This window comes from Nyctereutes procyonoides, unplaced genomic scaffold (assembly GCF_905146905.1).
Source record: "Nyctereutes procyonoides isolate TBG_1078 unplaced genomic scaffold, NYPRO_anot_genome, whole genome shotgun sequence".
Classification (NCBI taxonomy): domain Eukaryota; kingdom Metazoa; phylum Chordata; class Mammalia; order Carnivora; family Canidae; genus Nyctereutes; species Nyctereutes procyonoides.
In genome coordinates this window covers 11,652,449-11,678,690 of record NW_026575051.1, presented here as the reverse complement: position 1 = coordinate 11,678,690, position 26,242 = coordinate 11,652,449, and the positions used below count along the sequence as shown (strand labels likewise).

At 51.0% G+C, this 26,242-nt stretch overlaps 2 protein-coding genes across 2 annotated transcripts in view; both read right to left on the bottom strand.

Annotated features, from left to right (window-relative positions):
• Positions 1–607: 607 nt before the first annotated feature.
• SRF (serum response factor) lies at positions 608–9,744 on the bottom strand. Its single transcript, XM_055330612.1, has 7 exons — positions 9,223–9,744; positions 7,359–7,625; positions 5,527–5,788; positions 4,869–4,988; positions 3,610–3,801; positions 3,243–3,319; positions 608–3,015 (listed from the first exon to the last, which is right to left on the bottom strand). The coding sequence occupies exons 1-7, from the start codon at positions 9,742–9,744 to the stop codon at positions 2,920–2,922; spliced, it is 1,536 nt and encodes a 511-aa protein (XP_055186587.1). The 3' UTR covers positions 608–2,919.
• A 7,775-nt stretch (positions 9,745–17,519) lies between these two features.
• PTK7 (protein tyrosine kinase 7 (inactive)) overlaps positions 17,520–26,242 on the bottom strand; it is a 64,153-nt gene continuing 55,430 nt past the window's right edge. Inside the window, exons 18-20 of the mRNA XM_055329789.1 lie at positions 19,886–20,037; positions 18,863–19,041; positions 17,520–18,370 (exon numbers count right to left, since the gene is read on the bottom strand). Of these exons, the coding sequence (XP_055185764.1) occupies positions 18,210–18,370; positions 18,863–19,041; positions 19,886–20,037 (492 nt within the window). The 3' untranslated portion in view covers positions 17,520–18,209. The remainder of the gene's footprint in view (positions 18,371–18,862; positions 19,042–19,885; positions 20,038–26,242) is intronic.

Below are 26,242 nucleotides of genomic sequence, written 5' to 3'. Positions count from 1 at the left end.
CACGGCACGGGCGGGCGCGGCCCGGCTCCTACGGGGGCCCCCGCGGCCCACAGCCGAGCGAGGCGGAAGGGCGCGCGGGCGGAGCATGCGCAGTGGCCGCGGCGCTGCGCGCGGGGCGCGCGGCAGGCGGAGCCCGCGCTCACGGTCACGTTGCTCCTTGCCGCAGAAGTACGCAGCCCTTTCCCTCCACCACCTTGAAGGCCCGCTCGCGTTTCCTGGGTCGGCCTGCCCGGTCCCCCTGAAACCTACACTTCCAACCCCGAAGCTGTCCTGAGTTCCCCCTGGGTCACGTGGCCATGAGTTTCCCAAACCCTACAGCAGTGCTTTGGATTGGTGGAATCACTTTTCCCATTAATTAAAATTGCTCCTCTCTGTGTTGGCCTAAAAAGCTAACAAAGTCCTGCGCAAAGACAAAGGCCCCAGCTCCCAGAAATGTTCCTTCAATTAAGTTGCAGAGTTCCACAGCCCAAAGTGCCCCTTGGCCTTGCCATTGTTCTCATCAGGCGGCCAGGTTTGCTTCTCAGAGCAGCGTCTGGAGTTTGATTCGCGTTCATACTTCCCTCCCTCCCTCCCTCTCTGCGGAAAAACGGAGGCAAAGACTCCACAGTCTGTGCACAAAAATGATACATTTATTGAAAGAGTATTTTTTTAATACAAAAGAAAGCTCTGTACATAGGACTGTGACCATGTCCACTATTCCTGGGTCAGCATCCCAGGGGAAGTAGAAACCACTGACATACTCCATTCACACACACACACTCAGGCACACGCACGCGCGCACACACACGCACACACACACTCCAGAGCCACCAAGAAAGGGAAATACCAAGGGTTGCTGCACATATAAATGCCACCTCATCCCTGACGCACACATGTTCTCCCAAGGCCACGCTCACACAACACACATTATAAGCACTTTGCCTGATTCACTCACTGGGTCTGTCTTTTGTGGGAAAGAGAGGAGGAATTCATCAGTCTCCTCCCCTGGGTGGGGGAGTGGAGAGTGAGTGAGTGATGGTGGAGTGAAACAAGAGCAGAGAAAGGGGGCTGGGCAGTTACAGACCTGAGTCCCAAGCTCCCCACTCTCTGGCCCCTGATTTGCCATGCCCCAGCCTTGTAAGCCACCCATAACCCCCAGCTATCTCCAGGAGAAAGCCCAGAACGGTGACTTCGATCTCGGCACCCCAAATCGGGGCAAGACAGCAATGGGGGTTAGAGGTTATGGGGGTTCTCAGACACATCGGCAAATCATCCCCTTGATAACTAGGCTGTGCGCACAAACTTCCCCCACCCCTTCACCTAATCACAGAAGCAGGATTGTTCCTCCTGAAGGCAGTCACAGGGGTTAATAAAACTCTACCCCAACTGCTGCCCTGTTCTGAAAAAGCTCCCTTTCTGGATAAAGGGGGTGAAGGTAGGCTCTGACACGGGGTAAAAGACCCTCCCCCTATGCTGGCCCATCCTCAAGGTCTACCCCAAAGGGGGCAGAGTGGGGTAGGGCACGGCCCCTGTACAAATTACATAAATACTGAGGTTACACTTAGAAAAATAAAGTCATTTTCTTCAAGGCTTTTTGTCTTAATTTAAAAAAGTTACAGTAGCTGCTCACTCCCTGGGAGAGCTGCCCATTTCTGGCTCCCCTATCTTTATATTCAGCCCAAGAGCTGCTCCCGTTTCTTCTGACCCCCATTCCTGCCTCTCAACCCCTCCCAGACCCCACCCTGCTCACTGCAACTTGGGCCCCAGGCGGCTGCAGGCCTGGGGGAGCACAAGGCTGCAATGCCCATGCGTGTGGCACAAATGAAGTCAGTTGCCTCTACCTGACACCCTCCCACCCCCACCCCCACATTTGGTCTCCCTCTTCCCTCTCCCTTGTGACAGCCCTAGAGGGCAAAAAGAGACCCAGGGCTGCAGGTCACCCTGCCCACCCCGTTGGGGCATGGCCTGAGGGCCCCTCCCCCGGTTTTCTCCTGGCAACAACCCAGGACCGGGCAGTCCCAGAATCTCCCTTACACACTGGCAGGGCCCCGAGCTCATGGGGTGGTTCTGTCCCCAGAGGCCCAGTCAGTTCCGGGGAGCCCCAGGGCTCCCCAGGGAAGGGGAGCTTGGGCAGGGAGGGGGACGAGAAACACGCCATAAAAAAAAGTTTAAATATTTTAAAAATATATATTTATAGATTTGTTTTCACTTCGTCTCCTCAAATAAAAAGTTCAAAATCAACTTTTAAGTAAAGCAGCTGGGGGGAGGGGGGGAAGACAGGGTGAGAGGGAACACTGGCAGTTCCCTCTGACCCAGGAGTTCCTGGAGTCCCAAGGGGACCGGCAGGGCAGGGCAGGGCAGATGGCCCCAGGAACCTGCTCTGTGCACAGGCCCAGCTCTCAGGAGCTACAGGGACAATAGGGCATCGGTGTGAGGGAAGAAGCCCCATCTCCCCAGGTGGCTCCCTGAGGGGCACGGATAGGGCTCTTGTCACCCAGCCTGTGACAGACACGGTGCTGACAGCGGGTCAGCAAGGAGGCTGGGAGAGGACCCCCACTGCTTCCTCGGGGGAACACGGTGCCTAGTCCCACAGAGGCCTGTGTGTGGGAAGGTGGGGCACGGTCCCATTGGATAAGCTAATACTCATGGCAAACATGGAGCCAAGCTGGCTAGGGGAGTCTGAGGAGGGAGGACAGCCCCACCATCAACAGAAAATGGGAGGTGGAGCCAGAAGGAGGGGAGGGGGAGGGAGGATGGGGTGGAGGGCAGGCTGGCCCATTTCTTTGGCTGGAGTGAGAGGGCTCAGTCCTGTGGCTGCCCACTCCTCCTCCCTGCCTCCCTCCTGCGGCCCGTCAACGTGTGTGTAAAGAAAACGTGAAAAGGCAACAATAAATAAGTGGTGCCATCCCTTGGGCCATCTGTCCAGGGTGGCAGGGCGGATCAGTCACTCTTGGTGCTGTGGGCGGCGTCCAGGTTCACCACCTGTAACTCGGTGAGGTTGCTGCTGCTCCCAGCCTGCTGCCCTATCACAGCCATCTGGAGGGAAGGGGGTGTGTAAGGAAAAGGAGGGCAGGAACTGACCAGCCAGCTCAAGCTTCCCCCTGCTGGCCTGCCTGTCCACCATGAGCCTGACTGGGAAAACAGATGGGCCTCCTGGCTTAGGGAATCTTGGCTTAGACCAATGGGTAAATGAAATCCCCAAAGTGAAGAGAAGGAAATGGCTGGGTTGGCTGAGGTGAGGTGAAGGGTGCCCCCACACCTACCTGGTGAAGCTGAACTGCAGAAACAGGGATCTGCACTGTCCCAGATGGCGCTGTCAGGAACACCTGGGGAACACCACCTGCATTGGGAAACCACAGGAGATACTCAAACTGCTTGCTCAAGAGAAACTTCCAGATACTAGTTGGAATGGAATGCATGAGTATCCTAGTGGACAGCAATGGGTGTGGGAATGTGTGTGCAAGCGTCCGTGTGTGTGTGTGTGTGTGTGTAGTTATATGTGTGGGCATCCTTGTTTGGGTATGGGTATATGAGTGTGTATATCTAGGTGTGTATGTGGGGGGCCATTTGGATATGTGGGTATGTGAGGGAGGAGGACATGGTCCCCCTTAGCCCCAGCCCACCACTCACCTTGCTCCTGGACCTGGCTGTGGGACACCTGCATGGTGGACGGCGCCTGGGGGAAGGCATTGAGCACGGTGAGGCTGCCGTCAGCCAAGCCCGAGGTGGGTGCATACATCACCGCATGGGGACTAGGGTACATCATGTGGCCACCCACAGTTGTGGGCACAGATGACGTCATGATGGTGGCAGGCAATGTCACTGGCAAACACAGACACACATTAGGGAGGTTGACACCGGTCCCTACTGATCTCCCCCATCCCACCTCCAGGAGCTCCAGGGCTCCGGAGTCCTCCTGCAATTGCCCAGGTCAGAAGCTTGATAAGACTTGTTCCTCTGATCCCTGTCATCAGCTAAGAAAAGACTTATTTTTGTTTGAATACCAACCTTCTGTTTGAGCACCAACCTTTAATTGTATCCTATCACACTGTACTATTCAACTGTCTATCTCTCCAATTCTTCGTTCCAAGACCATAAGGTCCTGGGAGAAACAAGAATTGCAATGACTGACCCACTCCAAGGAAACTCAGATACTCCCCTTTGAGGAGGTTCCATCATCCCCTTTTTTATTTCTCACCGCTCTCTCTTCCTTTTTTCCTTTTTCTCCCTCTTCGTAAACGTGTGGCTAACAAATTCATCTTTTCAACATCAAAGGTTAATATGCATAAGATCACCTGGGATCTTATTAAAATGCAGATTCTGATTCAGTAGGTTTGGGGGTAAAGCTTATGAGTCTACGTTTCTATCAAGCTCCCAGGTGATGCTACTTCTCTGTCCATAGACCACATCTTGTGTAACAAGGTTGTCAATAACAAGAACTTAAGAATAATTTAATTTTGAAAGTGTTTCATCATTTCTGAAATGACTAGAGACACTGAGCAGAATTATAGCTACTCAAAACCTAGAATACCCTCCCACAAGGAGACAACTGCCCTATAAATCTTTCCTGGTAATTAAGCAAACATGTGTCCTTGGGAAGTAACTTCTCCTTTCTGGGCCTCCAGCTTTTTATCTGAATGAGAAGAAGGGTGGCTCCGATGGTCCCTAATTTCTTCCTGAAATCCAAAGCCCTACTGCAGGGCAGGATCCCAAACCCAGCCATCCTCACTTGACTTTCCCATAAAGATTAAGATAAAGGTTAAGCCAAAAGCCTCCATCTCCACATTAAGAAATTCTCTGACCTTAGTTATGGGAGGGGTATTGCTGGGCACCTGCTCCTAGGCCTCATGAAGGACGAAGGGCAGGGAGAAGAGAGCTTCAAGCTATACCTGTCCCGCTGGAGGAGGTCTGCGTGAGGTCTGTGCTGCTGTCGCGAGAGGGAGACGCTTGCTGTGGGGCCTGGTGCACCTGAATGGCCTGCACTGGGACCTGCTGGGCCACTGCCCCTCCTATAAGACACAGAGACTTACTCATGCTGTCCCACCCAGCCACCACTGGCACCCACAAACACCCCAGGCCCAAGGTCTGGCATGCTGCTCCCTAACTCCCATAGTTTCCTGGGGGCTAAAGAGGCCTTTCATGTCCTGAATCTTGTCTTCTTGGGTTTCTGCACTCTGCACTGGCCCCTCCCACCTCCTTCCACCCCTAGGCCTTGCCTCTGCCTCCTTGGTTGATATAGGAGCCGGCACCGAACCATCAAGAACATGACCTGTCCTCCAATCAAGGTAGGGAAGTGGTAGAATGTCTACTGTCCCGTGGCAGGGGGACACAGGGTTAGGCTGGCTAGAAAAGGCCAGAGGGTATGGTTGAAACTTATTGACAAGGACAGTAGGGGTCCCAGTGGGGAAGGGCATGCCTCCCAGTGGGACCCAAGTGGCTTCTCTCAGGTTCTGGCTGGCCCCTTTCCTTCTGAGCAAGGAAAGAGGTTCCCCTTGTGCCAGCCCTAAACCCACTCTTGGCATGCTCAATCTGCCCCTTGTGACTCACCAGGCATGAGGGTAAAGCTGGTAGGCAGCTGCATGAGGCCCCCAGAGGAGACGGGGCCACTGCCTGTACTCTTCAGCACAGTCCCGTTGGCACTGCTGACAGCGCTGGGGCTGACACTAGCAGACACTGGTGCCAGGTAGTTCGTGATGGGGAAGGAGGGGCCGCTGCTGACTTGCATGGTGGTAGAGGTGCTGGGTGCTGTTTGGATGGTGGAGGTGGTACCCGGCAGGTTGGTGACCGTGAACGCCTGTTTCAGTGTGTCCTACACCCAGAGTAAAGACGCAGCAGTGAGCCTCTACCAGACTCTGCCCCTGCAGCTTTGTGTGACTGACAGCCCAGACTGGAACCAGTGTGCTTGGGTTCAAACCCCAGCTCTGCCATTTACCTACTGTCTGACCCTGGGCAAGTTACTGAGCTGCAGAGCTTCAATTTTCTGTCCATAAAAGAAGACTTACCGCATAGGTGTTGTGAAGATAAATAGGTGAATATAAATAAAGTGCCTGACACCTAAAAAAAAGTAATATGTATTTGCTGCTCTTATGATGATGATGATGTCATCATCATAATTTCCTGAATTCTGTGTCCCAATGGACTATGAAAATCACATTGGCTGAGGAATCAGGACACAGGGGTCTATTCCCAGCTCTGGTACTGACCATCTATGTGATCCTGGGGAAATCACTTCCTCTTTCTGAGCCTCAGTTTTCCTTGGGGGGAAATGAAGGGGACTAGGCTACTATGTCCTCTTTAAAAACATCCTTCTAGCTCTGACTTGCTAGGTTTCTGAGATACGGACGGACGAGAGTTTTTCAGGGAACTTAGGGTTTCGGAGAGATCTTGGGTGTTTGGCAATTAAGCACTCATGTCAAATTCTTAAGATTTAAACTACCAAAGGAGTTCGTTCCTCCAGCAAAATTCCCTGAGAATAAACGAGCCCTCCTGCTTAAAGAATTTGCAACTACAGATGATATGCCGGAAAGAGGGGGAAAACCTGGAGCACTGACTCTTCCCTCGGTGAGCCTTTGTTCTTAAAAGGGGAAGGAGGAAGCCACCAGCTGAGAACCAAGCCCAGAGAACTGAGGGGGTTCAAATCCTGGGGGTGGGTCAGCGCGGGATGTTTGCTAGGCAGCCGAGCTCGAAGGCCCTGATTGGTGAAGGCGTTGCTAAGGCAAACAGTGCCGCTTCTTCCGATTGGCCAGCTAGTGAAGGGGCACCCGGAAGGTGGAGCTCCCTAGAGAAGCAACGGAGGAAGCCCCGCCCCCTCTCCTTACCGGGAAAAGGAAGGGGAAGGCGTAACTAGGGCCGGCATCCCTAGCAGCCGCGAATACACTCCCTAAACGTGCCCAGGCCCGGACATCCTGAAGAGGTAGGCGGCTGGCTAGTTAGGTAGTCTCCAGCCCAGTCAACCAGCCCGCCTCCCGACAGTGCTGGGTTCCCAGGACCCTGGAGCCCACGAGTGCTTCCTTCCTACTCCCTGGCAACCCAGCCTGCTGCGAGGGCAGGGCTAAGCTACGCCCCCGCCCCCAGCAGGGAGACAGCTGGCGGGAGGAATGCAAGGGCCCTGCCAGGCGGGCGGGCTGCAGGCGGGAGGCCGGCCTGGAGCCGGAGCCGGCCTTATAAGGGCACGGAGGCCGCCCGCTTATCTAGGGGGCCGGCCTCCTGTCAGGATGGCGAGGATGGACACCTGTCCCCTAGGATGAGGGGCACTAACCCGGCTCCGTTCCACATTAGTGGGCACCTAACCTGAGTGAGGGAGAGAGAGGTACCCCCTCCCCTCTCTGCCGGTGAAGCCCCTCCCCTTCCTTCCCCTCAGATAGGCGACCCAAACACACCTTGGTCTCCCCACTGCTGTCGGACTCCGACACCTGGTAGGTGAGGTCTGTCTCTTCAAAGCCCGTGGCACTCATTCTCTGGTCTGTGGTGGGGTCTGAGCGGGGTGGAGAGTCTGGCGAGTTGAGGCAGGTCTGAATCAGTGCCTTGCCAGTCTCACTGGTGATCATGGGCTGCAGTTTGCGGGTGGCAAAGGTATACACATGGCCTGTTTCACTGGCCACCAGCAACAGCACCTGTGTCCCTGTCAGCGTGGACAGCTCATAGGCCTGGGGAGTAGGGGGAAGGAGATGGGTAGATCAGCCAAACTTTTTCTACCTTCCTTGGGAAGTAAGGGAAGAGAGGAAATACATAGTGATCTCAAGCCTCTGCTCCCCACCCAGAGACCTTCCTCTCCAGTGACTGGGGCAGGGGGAGGGTCCTATCAAGATATCTGAAAGAGAGTTGGAGAGCATAAAAACTACCCATGCTACTCCTTTGAGAAGCAGCCACTGACCTGCAGATACCCCAAGCAAACACAGACCCCTAGTGACAGAATGTATAATCTCAGAGGACACGGAAGGGCCCAGGTAGCTGCTCCTGAATACAGCTTGGTGCCAGGAGTCTCACAGAGGGCTCCCACCCACCCACTCTTCACTGTCATAGGAACCAGACAGAATGAAGTTGCTATATCACTGGAAGTCCCGTAAGACATTAGGGATAAGGGGTCACATTAGTGCTAAACTGTCCTCATGTTTCTTCCCAGAAACTGCACAGGTCCTAACCTGTTGCCATTTTGTCCTCATGCCCTATCATACTGTGCTACCAGCTTTTTTCTTTCCTTGTCCTGATGCAACAGTGTCTGGAGTGATGGGAGATGGGAGCTAGGTTAGCAGCTACTACCCTGCCATGAACCCAGGGAAAGGACCTACAAAGGTGGCCCCACAGATGGCATCCTTACTCCCAGAAAAGTTCCACAACCCACCTTGGAAGCAGCTCTGGTTTCTATATGGGACAAAAATAAACACCAGCCAATGTCCCCAGGGTTCTAGCTTCTTGTTTCCCAGTTCATCTGCTTCCATCCCTCCCCCTCCCTTTCCTCTCTCCCCTCTTCACTGGATAGCTGGCTAGAAGAGGAAGAATTCCCAGGTACCTCTGCAAACCTCCCTGCCTTCCCCAAAACTCCATGCACAGACACTCCCTAGGGCTGGAAATCCCACTTGTCCCAAAGGCAGATGGTCCTGAAGGCTGTCCTGCAGAGAGTGCACCGGTTTCCAGTGGATGTGAAGGAAGACACATGGCCATCGTGGGACTCAGTGCCTGCTGCTCAGAGCAGCATCAGTTCTCCTGCACCCTGGTCCCTTACCTGGGGCTCCTGAGCCCCATTCGGTCATCAGCCCTGCCTCTCCTTCCAGCCAGCAATACTTTGTGGTGCCCACCTTCCTCCTACACAAGCTGGCTCATTGTTGTTATAGAGCTCCAGCCTCTTCACCTCCATACCTTCCCGTAGGCTCCCTGCTTTTCCGGCACCCACCCCCGAACACCAGAAAGCACTGGGTCTAGGGACCCCCGCGTCTCATCACCACCACCCATCACCACTCTCCACCCCTTCACTCCGCAAGGGCCCTCTTCCTCTCTAGCGCCCGTCACTCCCACCTCGGCGCCTTTCCCTCTTCTCTGGACGTTCCGGGCATCTCCCCTCTCCCCACATTTCCCCGGCGGCCCCTCCCCTTTCGCCCTCCCGGGGTAACAGCCATCCCCTCCCACACACCTCCTGCGGACTCGCCGCCTCTCACCTCCGCCTCGGCTCTGCCTTCCTCCCGGGCTCCCCCGGCGTGTCCCCACCCTCCCGGTCCCCCGTGGCCGGCCAGCCTCCGGGCCCTGTACCTTCTTCATGATGCCCGTCTTCCTCTTGCTGAAGGTCGTGTAGCGCCGCAGTTTGTTGTCGATGAACTCCATCTTGATCTTCACGCGGCCCCGAGTCTTCTTACCCGGCTTGGCCCCGCTCACCGCGCCACTCACCGGCCCATAGCCTCCGGTGGCCGCCGCCGCCGCCTCGGGCCCACCGACGAGCTCCATCTCGCTCAGGCTCCGCTTCAGGCCGCGCCGCTCCGCGCCCAGCTCCTCCTCCTCGCCCGACTCCGAGTCGCCCTCGCTGCCGCTGTAGAGGGCCCCCGCGGTGGGCGCCGGGGTGGTTGTCGCTGCTGCTGCAGCCTCCCGCTCGAGGCGGCCCGGCCCGAGCCCCGCGCCGTTCCCGGGAACCCGGCCCCCGTTAGCCCCGCGAGTCCCGCCGCCGCCGCCGCCGCCGCCGCCACCTCCCGGCCGCCCCGTCGGGGTCCGGTTCAGGCTGCCCCCCAGGGCCGAGCCCCGGCCCAGCGCCGCCGCGGCCCCAGCTTGGCTCGGTAACATGGCGCTCAATGCAGGAGGGCGGACGGGCAGTCAGCGAGGAATCGGAGCCGCCGCCGCCGCCGCCATCGGCTTCCCGGCTCAACCCGGCACTCCCGCTGCTGCTAGAGCCGCTATCGCTGCCGCCGCCGCCGCCGCCGCTGCGAACCCGGGCCCCTGCACGCCCGGGCCGACCTGGGCCCTCACTTTCTTGCCCCTGTGGCCCGGGTTGCCCCAGGCCGCGCGGAGCGCCCCCTGTCCGTCTGCTAGGGCGGCGCGCCCGGCGGCCGTCAGCGTCCCCCGGGGGGCAGGGGCTGCTGGCCGCGGCCGAGACGGCGGGTGGAGGGGGCCGGGACCACGCGCTGGCGGCGGAGGGATCCCCCGACCCTTCCCCCCATATAAAGAGATACAATGTTTCCTTTTATGGCGAGGCCGCTCCTTATATGGTGAGCCCCTGCGCCCCCGCCGCATTGGTCCGCGGTTCCGGCACCTCCGCTCCCCATTGGCCCACAGGGAGCGCTTATTTGCATAGACATACCGAACTCGCTGCTGTCATCCCGCGTCAGACGGCGACTCCGAAAGGGGAGGAGCCGAGGCCTCTTAAAGGAACAGGAGAGGAGCTACCGACTCCGCCCCCCTGACCAGAGAATGGTAGAATTGGGAGGGACCGGAGGAGAGGAAGCCTGGGAGTGGACCCAGGCGCAGTCCTGCCGCGGAACGCTAGCAGCCCTGGGAACGCCGCACTGGAAGGGCTGGAAGCAAACACTGGGGTAAAACCTGAGAGGACTGTGCGGGTTGCAGTAAATGATATAATACAGCCCCAATTCCAAGGGAGCACAGGGATTGGAGCACTTCCCCACGCCTTCCTGAGGGAGGCAAATTTACTGGCTAAGCAAAGGAGGCTTGGGTCCCCGGAGTCCAGACTCGTCGCTTCCCCTCCCCCCGACTTCCTTTCCCTTTCCCTCTCTTTTCTAGGCGACGACACTTTCCCACCAGGCTGGCTCCCCGGTCCTCATTCATCATCCTCTATACTGGAGGGATCTTTGGCAGACGGACATCTGGAAAAGACCGAAGGAGACAGTCGGCCTCCCGGTCCCCGAAGGGGGCAGGGAGACGAGATGAAGATCAGTGAAGACTTCCAGCTGCGGGCTGGACTGGGGGAGGAGGTGGTCCCAAGGATAAAACACACCCCACCGCCTGTGCAAAAGCCTGGGAAAATGTAGAGCCAGGCAGAAAGTTTCAGCAAGTAAGCAAGCCAGTCAGCCAGCGCGCGCGCGCACACACACACACACACACACACACACACACACACACACACACACGCACACCCTTCTATGGATAGCCCATTGGGGGTGGGGAAGGAGGTAGTTTAGTTGGAAGAGGAGCGGGACAAAGCCCAGGTTCAGGGTGTGGGTCGAGGTCCCAGCTCCAAAGCCTTGAACATAGCTTGGGCTTTGCTGTTACAGAAATTCAAATCTGAGATCAGCCTCTTCTCTAGCCCTGTGCCTGGAAACAAGTATTGGACCTCTCCAAATTCCATCATATTCCTCATCGTTGGTACCCACCCCACGTTGGGATCTTAATGCAGATTAAATGAGATAAAGACTAAAGCATAAAATGGTCAGTGAATAGTTAATAGAAGCTATTAGAGTTAATAACTCCTGGGATAAACATTGGACTGTCTTTAAGGAGATGAGAGAATGATGATTCCTGCCTTCAAAGTTTTTTTGTGAAGATTAAGCAGTTGGTCATGACCCTTTTTTTTTTTAAGAATTTTTTTTTAATTTATTTATTTATGATAGTCACAGAGAGAGAGAGAGGCAGAGACAGAGGCAGAGGGAGAAGCAGGCTCCATGCACCGGGAGCCCGACGTGGGATTCGATCCCGGATCTCCAGGATCGCGCCCTGGGCCAAAGGCAAGCGCGAAACCGCTGCGCCACCCAGGGATCCCTGGTCATGACCCTTTGGTGGTGGTGGTAATGAAATGAATTTAGTGTACTGCAGTGAGCATTTAAAATAATAAATTAGTGTGGGTATCCCGGGTGGCTCAGCGGTTTAGCGCCTGCCTTCAGCTCAGGGCCTGATCCTGGAGTCCCGGGATGGAGTCCAACGTCAGGCTCCATGCATGGAGCCTGCTTCTCCCTCTGCCTGCGTCTCTGCCTCTCTCTCTGTGTGTCTCTCATGAATAAATAAGTAAAATCTTTTAAAAATAAAATAGGGGCAGCCCCAGTGGCTCAGCGGTTTGGCGCCACCTTCAGCCCAGGGCGTGATCCTGGAGACCCGGGATTGAGTCCCACGTCAGGCTCCATGCATGGGGCCTGCTTCTCCCTCTGCCTGTGTCTCTGCCTCTCTCTCTCAAGAATAAATAAATAAAATCTTTAAAAATAATAATAAAAGAATAAATTATTGAGATTACAAAATACAAGGGCAAATATTTTTGCATAAAACTTTTGTTTGCATTATTTTTAGGTTGAATTACATACAATGGCCATTTTATAGGTCAAGAGGGTAGCATATTGCCGATTTCATATAGTTCAGCATGGGTGTGTACCAGATAAAAATGTCGATTGCATTTCCTACTGTGAGCCAAAGTCCAAGGAATTTGAGAAACAGTGAAACAAGGTATGTTCAAGTGATTTGTGAGAACTAACGTGTGTATATATATGCTCATCAACCTCTAACTACGGGAGTTAAGAGCCCTACTCTTCCCCATTTCCCAATAGTTCCAAAGATTTTTTTTTCCTTTTCCTAATTTACATAACAGGTAGTTTAACATATGGAATGTGTTAGCTTAAGAGGAAGAACAGGTCAAATACATACATGGGTTCCAAATGGTGCTTGGGACTGTGATTTGTCTTGAGTAGTAGTCATAACCACAGCCCTGGGCTGATTCCTGCCTGCCTTTGAAAGACTTTTTTGAGACCACTAGTTTTAGACATGTGCAGGGTTGACAACCCTTAGCAGTGCACCCCAGAGGACAGCTACTGACTACTGCACGCACTGGGTATGGTGTGTGGAATGAGCACAGCTCTCAGTCACCCTTTGTCACATAGACTGACTGCTTCCATTTCACCCAATCCCTGGACCATTGCACACCAGCCTTAGTGCCCTACACCAGACTGAATTACTGCATGTTCCAAAGCCAAGATTGTTGATATAAATAAAGCCAAGATTGAAAACTGGCTCACAGGGCACCTGGGTGGCTCAGTCAGTTAAGCATCTGATCCCAGGATCCTGGGATGGGGACCCTCATAGGGGTCCCTGCTCAGCAGAGAGTCTGCTTCTCCCTCTGTTCCTCTCCCTATTTGTTTGCTCTCGCTTTCTCTCAAATAAAATCTTTAAAAAAAAAAAAAACTGGCTCACAGATGTGTTTTGTTTGAACCATGTAGTGTTTTTGAAATCAGGAGATTTACATAAAAATCTGGATTCTCTCAACAAATTCCAGTTTTTAGCAACTCCAGATCTTGCACCCACAAAAGCACTGTAGTGTGGAGCTGAACTGAGTGGTGGCCATAGCAGAGGCTTCTGCTCTCAGGTTCTATAGTCTCCACATGGCTCACTGAGCTCAGATAAGTGCCCTGCCTGGCCTCTCTGGAATGTGAGTTTGGTGCTTCTCTGATAAGGCCTGTATCACAGTGGCCCCTATGGAAGATGGGAGCTCATGTCCACCCCAGACCATGAAGGACCTCCAGAGGAGAATCAGAATCATAGCCGGATGCCCCAGATACCATACCAGTCCCACCTTGACCTCTCTTTCTCCTGATTTTTTTAAAAGATTTTATTTATTTATTCATGAGAGACATAGAGAGGGAGAGGGAGAAGCAGAGACATAGGCAGAGGGAAAAGCAGGCTCCATACAGGAAGCCCGACGTGGGACTCAATCCTGGGACTCCAGGATCATGCCCTGAGCTGAAGGCATGCCTGAGCCACCCAGGCATCCCCTTTCTCCTGATTTTTATCACCCAAGTAATACCAGAACAAAATTAAGAATTGCTTTTAAAAATTGCTATTACACACACACACACAAAAGAGAGAGAGAGAGAGAGAGAGAGCAAGAAAGAAAGAGAAAACCAAAAACTACCTCTCTAAAAGTGTTTGCATTTGGAATTAACCTTTACACAAGGATGCTTCATGGAGAAGAAAAAAAAGATCTCAATTGTGATGGGAGCATTAGAGAGAATAGAAAGGAAAAGAGGTCTTGAGTCAGTGTGCCCAGGAAAAGTCTGGAAAGCCACACTCCAGAGGCTAGTAGTGCTTGCCACTGGAGAGTAGAGTTGGAGAGAGAGGAGTGTGTTTTTTGCTTTATACAAGTGTATACCATTTGACTTCTTCCATGATCATTGTAATTTTTTTCTCTTAAAATTAAGCAAAGAGGGCACCTGGGTCATTCAGTGGTAAGTGTCTGCCTTTGGCTTATGTCATGATCCCAGGGTCTTGGGATCAAGTCCTGCATCAGGCTCCCCCAGGGAGCCTGCTTCTCCCTCTGCTTATGTCTCTGCCTCTCTCTCTTTCTGTCTGACATGAATAAACAAAGTCTTTTAAGAAAATTAAGCAGATAGAAACAGGATAGAGGTAGAATAAATGGATCTTGGTGATGGGCTGCATAGGGGAGGGGGTACACAGGGAAGAGGGCTTATGACGGATGGAGTAAGGGTGACTATCACCCCAAAATCGGTACCATTGATGGAAAAAGAGAATTTGGCTGGAGAAGCAGGATTTTGAGGGAGTTTTCAGTTAGGGCCCAGGGAAGCAGGCAGTGAGAAATGCCCTGGAGGAAATGGGAAGTGTGGTCTGCAGCTTGAGGCAGAAGCTAGAATTGAAGCTAATGCTCTGGGAACTATCCACACCGAGGGATTGATTAAAGCCACTCGAGGTGAGATGAGATTCCAGAGAGTGAGCACACGGAGAGAGCAAAGCCAAGAACAGAATCCAGAACAGCTAGCTCTGGGGCAGGCAGGCAGAAGGAAGCCTCAGCCAGAGCTGGAGAAAGCTGGTCAGAGAAGGCGGAGATGGCTTAACATCACCAACATCAAAAGAGTAGAGTCTGAAAAGGCACATGTGACCAGCAGTGTAGCCATGGCCCATTGGTTAAGAAAGACCAGGAACAAGAGGAGGATTAGCAATTGATCTTCTAGAGTAGCACCTTCCTAATACTTCCAAACACAACCCACAGTTAAGAAATCATTTTACATCACAACTTATGGTGAATTAGATTGCTGTCCCCAACTCTTGACACTCTGTGGGTGGAATAGACATCCAATATCTTTTTTTTTATTTTTATTTATTTTTAAAGATTTTATTTATTTATTCATGAGAGACACAGAGAGAGAGAGAGGCAGAGAGAGAGAGAAGCAGGCTCCATGCAGGGAACCCTATGTGGGACTCGATCCCGGGACTCCAGGATCATGCTCTGGGCCAAAGGCAGGTGCCAAACCACTGAGCCACCCCAATATCTTTTTTTAAAAAAGATTTTTAAAATTTATTTGACAGAGAGAGAGAAAGCACAAACAGTGGGAGCGGCAGGCAGAGGGAGAGGGAGAAATAGGCTCCTCATATGCGAGGCTCCATTCTAGGACCCCAGGATCAAGACCCGAGCTGAAGGCAGACGCTCAACTGACTGAACCACCCATGTGCCCCAACATCTGGTATTTTTTGTCACATGACTTTACAGTACCTCCTATTGGTGTTGATGTTGGGTTGCAACGTGTGATTTGTTTGGCCGATAAAACATTAACAGACTCATGATTATATATAATCTATATATATATATATATATATATATATATATATACACACACACACACACACACACACGTGTGACTGGCTTGACCCCTTATGCCACTGCCACTGCAGGAGAGAATGCTCTGGAGCTAGCAGAGTAGACCCAAACCAGACCTACAGCCTGGAGCCAAGCCCAGCTCAACTCAGCCAGGTCCAGGCAAGATCAGCCGAACCTCACCAATCTGCAGATCCATGAGTGACAAAAATAAATTGTTATAAGCAGCTGAGATTTGGGGCTTATTATACAGCATCACCAACCCAACTGCTGACATAAGCCAAGACACACAAACATGTATCAAATCTTACAAACAAAATTTTGTAAAAGAATTTTTACCCTTAAGGTATACAATGTACTCTGATAATTTCTATTGTTTCATTCCTTATTTTTTATGTTTTTAAAGATTTTACTTATTTACTTGACAAAGAGAGAAAGCAAGCACAGTGGAAGAGAGAGAAGCATACGCCCCGCGGAGTAGAGAGCCCAACACAAGGGCTCGATCTCAGGATCCTGGGATCATGACCTGAGCCAAAAGCTGACGCTTAACCAACAGAGCCACCCAGGTGCCCTTGTTTCATTCGTTTTTAAATGCTGGCTGCAACACATACTTTGAAAAACAATGTTCTAGAAAAACTGTTCTTGGGGTTTTTTCCTCCAATACATCTGAGGAATAGAACACACTGTATAGCAACAAGTGAGTGGCTTACTTACTAGCTGTGCAACCTTGGCGAAACTACCAGACCACTTAAACCTTCAGTTTCCTTTTTTTTTATAAAGATTTTATTTATTTATTCATGAGAGACAGAGAGAGAGGCAGAGACACAGGCAGAGGGAGAAGCAGGCTCCATGCAGGGAGCCCGATGTGGGACTTGATCCCAGGACTCCAAGATCATGCCCTGGGCTGAAGGCAGGCGCTAAACTGCTGAGCCACCCAGGGATCGTTGTCCAACCTTCAGTTTCCTAATCTGAGACACGGGCACAATAATATCTGGCTACAGAGTGGTTGCAGAGATTAAATGAGATAATGCATGTTGAGTGCTTATCAAAGTCATCGGTATAAAGCAGGTCTCCAATAAATATTAGCTGCTATTTCCATTCCTGAGAACTACAGTGAGGAACAGAAGGAACCCAAGCAATTTCAGAGTTAAGAATGAGTTATGGGTGGTGCCTGGGTGGCTCAGATCAGGTCCTGGGATCCTGGGATCAAGCTCTCCGTTGGGCTCCCTGCTCAGTGGAGAGCCTGCTTCTCTCTATCCCTCTGCCCCTCCCCCCACTCATGTTCTCTCTCCTTGTCAAATAAATAAAATCTTAAAAACAAAAAGAATGAGTTATGGACTACTTTCTTTTGGATGGGGCATCAGGCTGAAGTTACTGGAATAAGGCAGCTGATGACTGATAACAGCAGCTCTAACTAACAAACGGGCAAGAATCAAACCAGTTGAGTGCCCGCAACAATGGCATCAATGAGGCATCAAGCACCACCTCTCTGCTCCGTTCTACCCATGCTCTCTCCCTCCTAGGGCCCTAAAGGGATTCAGAGACCTGATCCGTCATTAATGCCTTCTCCAATCTTTAACATACCCCCTCTTTCCTCCTTCTACCCTCCCCACCTGAGCATGAAGATTAAGCCCACCAGCAAAAAAGAAGTAGCTGGCATTCAAAGAGCAACACAGGGTCACACAGACAAGTGGTGTCTTGCATCCTTTGAGCCCATATTCTCAATTGTTCCATGAACTACAGAGAAAGACCAGAGTCTACTCGTTATTCCTGTCCAAACCCCACCAGACTTCATGATGGCACACGGACGCTTCTGGTAAATGAGGGATAAAGGGAGGCCATCCACGGGCTAGGGCAGGGAATGAGCATTAGAAGCAGGTTGTAAAAAAGGCTTCTTTATTGAGAGCAGCGAGTGTTAAAAAAACAAAAAAACAAAAACAAAACAAAACAAAAAAACAAACAAACAACAACAATACAGGTGTGAGGCAGGGGTGGCCCACCCTCCCCACCTCTTCCAGGGTCCACCCCTCCCTCCCATCCCCCCCACCCCACGCTGCAAGTACATACAAAAGCCGCCCATGGTGCATACAAAAAGGGCGGATTATATAGTGTCAAAAGCTCCTGAAAACTCCTTCATCTGCCAGGCACTTAGGATGAGGAAAGGAGAGAAGGGTGGGGAGGAGACATGGGGCTGGGTCAGTGTGCACATGTCCATGGGGTGAGGACTCACTGGCGCATTCTCTGTAGTCCTGGTGCAGACCCAAGGTGGGTCTGGTAGACTAGAACTCTACAGGAACTTGAGTATATTAAGGAGCTCCCCTCAGACCCAGCTCTTCTCCAGCCGAGCCCTCCCTGGGCCAGGTTGGCAGATGAGTGGTAGAACTGGACCTGGTCAATGGGAGGAGACCCAGGCCAGAAACTGGGGTTACCTGAGGTACCCATACTGTCCCTGATGGGGGAAGTGGTGGCAGAGAATGCTGCCCAGCTCAAGGCTCTAGTGACTCAGTCTGGGTCTGAATCAGCCTCCCCAAAGGGCTGAGGATGAGGAAGAAGAGGAAAGCCCAGGCCCTGCCCAGACCTTAATAGTGCCTGTGGTCCCAGGGTCCCTGGGGCCAAGGAGGAGAGGGATCTTGCTCATCATGCTGTGGGTACCCCTCAAGAAGTCCTCCCTTGCCCACACCATCCTGAGGCACAGCCTGCCTGGGCTCCTTCCTCACGGCTTGTTGTCTGCGGGGTTGTCTCCCAAGGTGTTAGCGATCTCACTGAAGGAGGGCCGGTCCTTGGGACTGAGGGCCCAGCAGCGTTGCATCAGCCGGTAGAGTTTGGAAGGGCAGCCCTCAGGCTGTGGGAGTCTAGCCTTCCCAGCCTGCAAGTCTGCAGGGAAGATGGTGGATGGAGCATTAGTTGAAACATTTAACCACCTGTCCGACCCCATGGAGCCCGTAGTTCCCATAAGCAGCCATGTGAGGGCGACTGGGGGTCAGGGGTGCTGGCCAGTGGTGGGTGGGCACTGACTCAAGGACCATAAGGAAGTACCTTGCAATCAAAGGTGATGACTCCCCTGGCCCTGGCCCCAGCAATCTCTGGCTGGTGGGGGAAGGGTTCACGGGAGGGAGCCAATGCATGAGGACTGAAGTAGGGTCAACGGGCAGGCATCAGAGTGGCTGGACTGGGCACTGGGGTCAAGGACTATTTACCAACCAGTATAAAAGTATTAATCAGTATGTCAACTGGAGTAGCCACATCTGTGCACCTGCTAACACCAGCCCTGAGAGGTGAGACAGGCTAAGTGAGCCCCAAGACACTGAGCAAATTCTCTACCTGGAGCACATCTGGAATTGTCCCTTAGAAACACCAACTGCCTACCTGCCAGCACTTCGTCATCTGCCTGCCCACTGTGGGGCATCTCTCCGTGGGTGAACACTTCCCACATCAGCACACCAAAGGCCCAAACATCTGACTTGGTGGAGAAATCTCCCTCCAGGATTGCCTCGGGGGACATCCAGCGCAGTGGCACCCAGGCCTGACGGAAGTGGTAGTATTCGCTGCAGGAGAGAAAGACACACAGGACTGGGCTGGGGCCTCCATGGCTCAGAGGCCAGATGAGGAACACAGCCTGGGATCCTAACCTCATCCCTTGTCCAAGTCTCAGCCCCAGGCTGAACCCAACCCAAGGCACCCAGAGAAATCAGTAGCATTTATGCCGAGCACAGGGGTGCAGTAGGTGAAAATCTGGAGGCCACCATATGGGGTCTGATGGTAAAAAATTCCATTAAGAATCTAAATTTGCCTAACTGTTCATATTTTTAAAAGCTAACAATCACATATATTTTCTGTTTAAAACAAAACGTGAAAAACGAGACCACATTAAATGGAAAGAAAACTTAAAGAGCTTTACTAGCAAGCGATACACCAATTATGACTAAAGCAACAGCCAGATGAGCTGCGGTGACTCAGAGCCAGGGTGATTTGTAGGGGCATTCCCCAAGAGGCTGTACAGTGTGTGCAGGCACTCCAGAGCAATCTCTGGCTGTGGCTGCTGAGCTCGAAGTCTTTGGGCTTCAAGATGGTATTTACTGAATTCATCAGAGGGAACTATATGAATAGTTAAGTTACAGATAAATTGTTATAAAGTTTGACTAGTTATTTTAAAAAAAGGCTTATAATGTTTTATCCCCAAAATAAAATGTATAAGCATCAGGGACCTGTGGTACATTGGCTAGGAAGCCTGCTGCTCATCTGGAGAAAGGATGGGGTGGGGGATGGAGGGCTCTGTCCCCTGCCCAAGCCCTCCAGCTTTGGACCAAGCAGACACTAAGCCCTTTCTCACACGTTCCCAAAGCCCATGTGGCCTCTGCCCGGCACCATACCCGACTTGTGCCCTTCTACCTGTTGTACACGTCTTTGCTGAGCCCCAGAGCCGACACCTTCACCTGTCTCTGGGCGCTGACCAGGCAGTTCCGAGTGGCCAGGTCCTTGTGCACAAAGCGATTGTTGGACAGGTGCTCCATGCCCAGGGCTACCTGGGTGCACAGTGCCACCTGCAGCGAGAGAAGGCCCTTTCAGAGGTGCTGGGACTAAAGATCAAGGTGACCGTCCTCGACACAACCCTTGGTGAGGCCTTAATGCCATCAGTGCAATGCACAGGAAGCCCCAAAACAAAGACACAACAGCTTCTCTTTCCCTCTCTGTAAAATGTGGGTATTGACAGCACCCGTCTTACTGGGTTGTTAGAAGAACTGAGTTGACTGAACCTTGGTTTTGGCTGAGGTCATGATCTCGGGGACATGAGACAGAGCCCCAGCTTTGGGCTCAGCTCAGCAGGGGGTTTGCTTGAAATTCTCTCTCTCTCTCCCTCTCTCTCTCCCCCCCTCTGCCCCTCTCCATCACACTCACACACTCTCTCTCTAAAATAAGTCTTTTTGGGGATCCCTGGGTGGCTCAGCGGTTTAACACCTGCGTTCGGCTCAGGGCGTGATCCTGGAGTCCCGGGATCAAGTCCCGCATCCGGCTCCCAGCATGGAGCCTGCTTCTCCCTCTGCCTGTGTCTCTGCTTCTCTCTCTCTCTTTCTCTGTGTCTTTTATGAATAAATAAAATCTTTAAAAAAATAAAATAAGTATTTTTTAAAAAGAGAGAAAAAAATTACTGGGCAGTAATCATAGCTTACATGTTCCGTTTTTACTTCAAAATTATGCATTTTCTTCTCGTTATGTTTAAAACAAACAAAACAACAAAATGTGTGTATGCGTACAAGTGTATAAATATACATACACACGATTGATTGCCTCCAAGGAGAGGAGCTGGAGAGTACAGAGTAGAAAAAGAGGGAAACTTAAATACTGTTTAAATTGTGAACTGCAGGGATCCTGGGTGGCGCAGCGGTTTGGCGCCTGCCTTTGGCCCAGGGCGCGATCCTGGAGACCCAGGATTGAATCCCACATCGGGCTCCCGGGGCATGGAGCCTGCTTCTCCCTCTGCCTATGTCTCTGCAACTCTCTCTCTCTGTGACTATCATAAATAAATAAAAATTTTTAAAAAAATTAAAAAAAATAAATAAATTGTGAACTGCAGGAGCACCTAGGTGGCTTAGTTGGTTAAGCGTCTGCCTTCGGCTCAGGTCATGGTCCCAGGGTCCTGGGATGGAGCCCCACCTGGGGCTCTCTGCCCAGCAGGGAGTCTGCTTCCCCCTCTGCCACTGCCCCTTCCCCTGCATGTGTTCTCTCTCTCTCACTCACTTTCTCTCAAATAAATAAAATCTCTTTTTAAAATTGTGAATTGCGGAATCCCTGGGTGGTGCAGCGGTTTGGTGCCTGCCTTTGGCCCAGGGCACGATCCTGGAGACCTGGGATTGAATCCCACGTCAGGCTCCCCATGCATGGAGCCTGCTTCTCCTCTGCCTATGTCTCTCTCTCTCTCTCTCTCTCTGTGACTATCATAAATAAATAAAAATTTAAAAAAATTCTCTTTAAAAAATAAAATAAAATAAAATTGTGAATTGCATATGGAAAAATCTATAATACATACATGTGTATATATATATGTATGTGTGTGTGCATATGTATATACACACACACTTCCACAAATAATCATAAAGCTCACACCCAGGTAACTGTCACTAAGTAAACAAACAAAAACAAAACCCAACAATGCTAGAATCCTTGAAATCACAAGCGTTCCTTCCTAATCGTATATTCTCCCTCTTGAGAGGTAACCACTATCCCAACTTTTATGATAATAATTTCTTGGTAAGGGATGCCTGGGTAGCTCAGCGGTTGGGCGCCTGCCTTCAGCGCAGGTCGTGATCTCGGGATCCAGGATCAAGTCCTGCATATTGGCGTCCCCAATTCATTTATCCTAATGCCAATGATTTTTTTTTCTAGTTTTTCTCTCTTTTTTTTTAAGGTTTTTTTTTAATTTATTCATGAGAATACACAGAGAGGAGGGAGAGAGAGAGGCAGAGACACAGGCAGAAGGAGAAGCAGGCTCCATGCAGGGAGCCCGACGTGGGACTCGATCCCGGGTCTCCAGGATCACGCCCTGAGCTGTAAGTGGCGCTAAACCACTGAACCACCAGGGCTGCCCGCCATTCTAGAAAATAGTATGGAGTTTCCTCAAAAACTTAAAATTGGGGCACCTGGATGGCTCAGTTGGTTGAGCATCTGCCTTCAGCTCAGGTCATGATCCTGGGGTCCTGGTATTGAGCTCCATGTTGGGCTCCCTGATCAGTGGAGACCCTGCTTCTCCCGCTCCCTCTGCCCCCATGCTCTCTCTCAAATGGATGGATAAAATCTTTAAAAATAAATTAAAAAAAAAAAAACTAAACTAAAAATAGGGACACCTGGCTGGCTCAGTTGGTAGAGTGTGAGACTCGATCCCAGGCTCCTGAGTTTGGGTCTCACCTTGGACACAGGAATTACTTAAATAGATTTTTAAAAACTTAAAACAATTTTTTTAATTAAAAAATTTAAAAGTCATACATAAATGGTTTGGGAAGAAACAAACTGAATACAGAACATGTTTAAAAGTTACATAAAACTATACTTTGCTAACATGAGCAAAAACAAAATGAAACATGGTCTCAACCTGTATTGTCCAAAACAGTAGCCTCTCACCCTGTGTGACTACTTCAGTGAGTTAAAACTTTTAATATTTTATTTATTTATTTGAGAGGGAATGAGTGAGAAAGAGTGAGCACATGAGCAGGGGCAGAGGGAGAGGGAGAAGCAGACTCCTCTGCTGAGGCAGAGAGCCCAAAGCAGGGCTAGATCCTAGGACCCTAGGATCATGACCTGAGCTGAAGGCTGATACTTAACTGACTGAGCCACCCAGTGAATTAAAACTTAATTAAAAATTTGGTGCCTCAGTAGCTCTGGTCACATTCTAAATGCTCAGTAGCCACATGAGGCTAGTGACTGCCACAATGAACAGCAGTAGATGTGAAATATTTCCATCATTACTGGGAGTTCCTTAGCGCTGATCTGAGCCACCATCAAACTGGACCTATCTAGGTATCCGATATATTGGCTGACACTGCATCTATAGCAGTGCTGAAAAAGGACACCACCAAAAATTAGGAAAGAATCTCATCTTCTTGGTGTATTTTCCTGATCCAAAGTGAATACAAAAAATCTCCAGATAGCTTCCAACCAAACACATAGAACCAGTGGTGAGGATTAAAGAAGAGATCAGGCGAGCAGGTGCACCAGGATGAATGACAACCCCCTGGGTCAGAGTCCCCTCCATGGTATCTCCATGGAAAAATAGAATCCACCATACACCCAAAATTGCCCCCATACTGCCATCCTCAGAATGCTCCATGTGCCACTGGTGGTAAAAGGGCCGGATGACCGCTGAAGTGGTCCTATCATTAACAGATGGACTCCACTCCAAGCTTCAGAACTGCAGGGCATTGTCCAGCCTTGCAGGTCATCTGTAAGGGACAAAGGCTTTTGTGATGCGTCCTCGTAGGACTTCCCAGTCCCCTCAGTCTGCTCTCTGTTCTGGCTTATTAGCGTAACAGTCTGCCACTAGTCAAGGGAAACAGAAGAGAGTGGACTTGGCATGGTGACTAACTTGCTATCTTTCCAGCGGGGCGGTGCTTCTAGAAATACTGGCTAAGTGAGGAGAGTAAAAGGGAATTCCGTTAGATACCAGCCAATTAAGTGTTTCCGTACCACTGGGCAAGGTGCCATCAGATGGCCACAGGATTCGTTTTCAAATACCGTTATGAAAGCCTGCTCTTTGGGAAAGACCAGGCCCACCCCTTCCTTTCCAACATGACCATCTCAGGGCTTGCCCAGGTTCTGGCTAACCCCTCGTGACACTGAGGTGCTGTTTTCATGCTACGGCATCTAACTACATACTCTGCTGTCCTCAAGGTGTGCTGAGCTGACCCTCTTCTCCTTGCCCCGTCCTTAGCTTGCAGAGACCCACAGAGAAGTCACAGGTTACAGCTGCCTGACTTCAAAATCTCCATCATCTCATCAGATGCTTGAACAGGCATTATCTATAATTATGCCAATACCCAGGGCCTGTGTCTGATTTCCATCACCATCCTCTGTAGTACTGAAATTCTCCTGAGGGTTCCGGCAGCCACACCAACTAGGCACTCTCATTTCAATTTGACCTGACCAGGGAGCACCCTGCCTACCATGCCACCTCCCCTTAAAAACTTAACTCTTCCTCCTTCCATTCCCCTAGAGCCCTAGGAATATAAAGTGGCATAACAGCTCACTTGATTATTAGTACAAGGAAACATCTACAAGTTTTAGTATATCTTTCCTGTGAATTTTCATGGAATCCTCAAAAAGCAGTGTTTTTCAAACTACTGATCAAGACCCACATGGGTCTCAAAATCAATTTAGTGGGTTAAATAGGATCGAAAATATCAACTGCATCAAATAGTGTTTTGAAGTATAACTTGAGTTCTGTGTGTGTGTGTGCGCGCGCACGCGCACGCACATAAACGTGTTGTGCCATGATGTAAAACGCATTTCTTATAGGGGATCCTGACAACAAACATTTCAAAGCTACTATCCTATATACCAGGACTCCTTGAACCTTAATGAGCTTAAGAATCAGCTGGAGAGGGGCACCTGGGTGGCTCAATCTGTTGGGCGGCTGCCTTTGGCTTGAGTCATGATCCGGGGATCCTGAGATCAAGCCCCACATCCGGCTCCCTGCTCAGTGGAGAGTTTGCTTCTCCCACTCCCTCTGTCTCTGTGTGCGTACATGCATGTGCTCTCTCTCTCAGGCTCTCTCTCTCAAATCAATCAATCAATCTTTTTTTTTTTTATAAGGGTGGCGGTGGAGGTTATGCCACACACAACCTTCCCTTTTTTATTTTTAAGATTTTATTTATTCACAAGAGACACACAGAGAGAGGCAGAGACACAGGCAGAGGGAGAAGCAGGCTCCATGCAAGGAGCCCGATGCAGGATTCGATCCCAAGGTCTCCAGAATGACACCCTGGGCTGCAGGCGGCACTAAACCTCTGTGCCACCAGGGCTGCCCTCAATCAATCAATCTTAAAAAAAAAAAAAAGAAAAAAAAAAGAATCAGCTGGAGAGCTTATCTGAAAATCGCAGGTTCTCAGACCCCATCCTTAGATATTCCTAGACCCTCAGTCTAGAAACCTGCGTTTTTTATTTTACGCAAACCTCCCTTCCCATTTGATGTAGAATATTGTCCTATGAGTGCGTAGAACACAACTTATTAAAGCTCCCTCATCAGATTTAAGCTGCAAGGGGGAAAAAAATGGGAGACAGATCCTTAGCACAGGTGGTAATAACTTTTAGCTAACGAGAGTCCTTCAGGTCATGACAGAGGTAACTAATGGACTTCTTCCTGTCTGCCTATGTCTCTGTCGCAAAGAAACCTACCTGACTCCCCTCTTTCCTGCAGCCATCCCCTTCCTGCCATTCAACTACTTCCTCTCCTTGAGAACTGAACTCAAATTGCTCTTTTGACCAGGAAACCTTTGTTAACCACACTGTCCATCTAAAGGATGTGAAAGTCTTTAATATCTCTTGATTTGTATTTCTCACTCATACTCCGTGTCATACCTGAAGTCTATAAGGCACATGCCATAATAATTTTCCTAAGCTCCCCTACTAGATCCTAAATGCCCCAAGGATGCCTGACAGTTTCCATTTTGCAACCCCAAGGGTCCTTATGGCCATGACTGGCTCAGTAATGATTCACCAGCTCCTTGCATGTCCTGAATTGTGAAGTTTGGGGCCCTGACATCCTATTTAGGCAGAGTAGCACCTCCTGTCCTGTGGCTTTCCATCTACAGCTACTGCAGACAGCTGCTGAGGCTTCATGACGATGGAGGCAAGGGCTTGGTGTCAGGAGGCCAGCCACAGGCAATGTGGGGCCAGATGACTTGTCCTATGTGGGCCTCAGTAAATTCATCTGTAATTACGAAGAAGTCAGCCTGAGGGGCTCAGACTGACTTCCCCAGAGAGAGCAGGGTGCCACTTGCCTGACTAATCAACCAGCCATGTCTTTCTGCCCTGCCTCCGGAACCTGTGACCTGGGTCAGCCTACAAGGCAAGGAAAGGTCACCTGCTAGGGAGGGCCCTAGGAGTCACTGCCTACCTCTGGACTGTGACTTTTGCTATCAGCTTGATAGCAGAATACCCAGTCTCAGGGAAGGAGGCAGATGCATTTCAGAGGGGAGGGAAGGAGGCTGTGGGCAAGAAGAGCTGGGACACAGAAGGTATCGTCTGAGATGGGCAGAG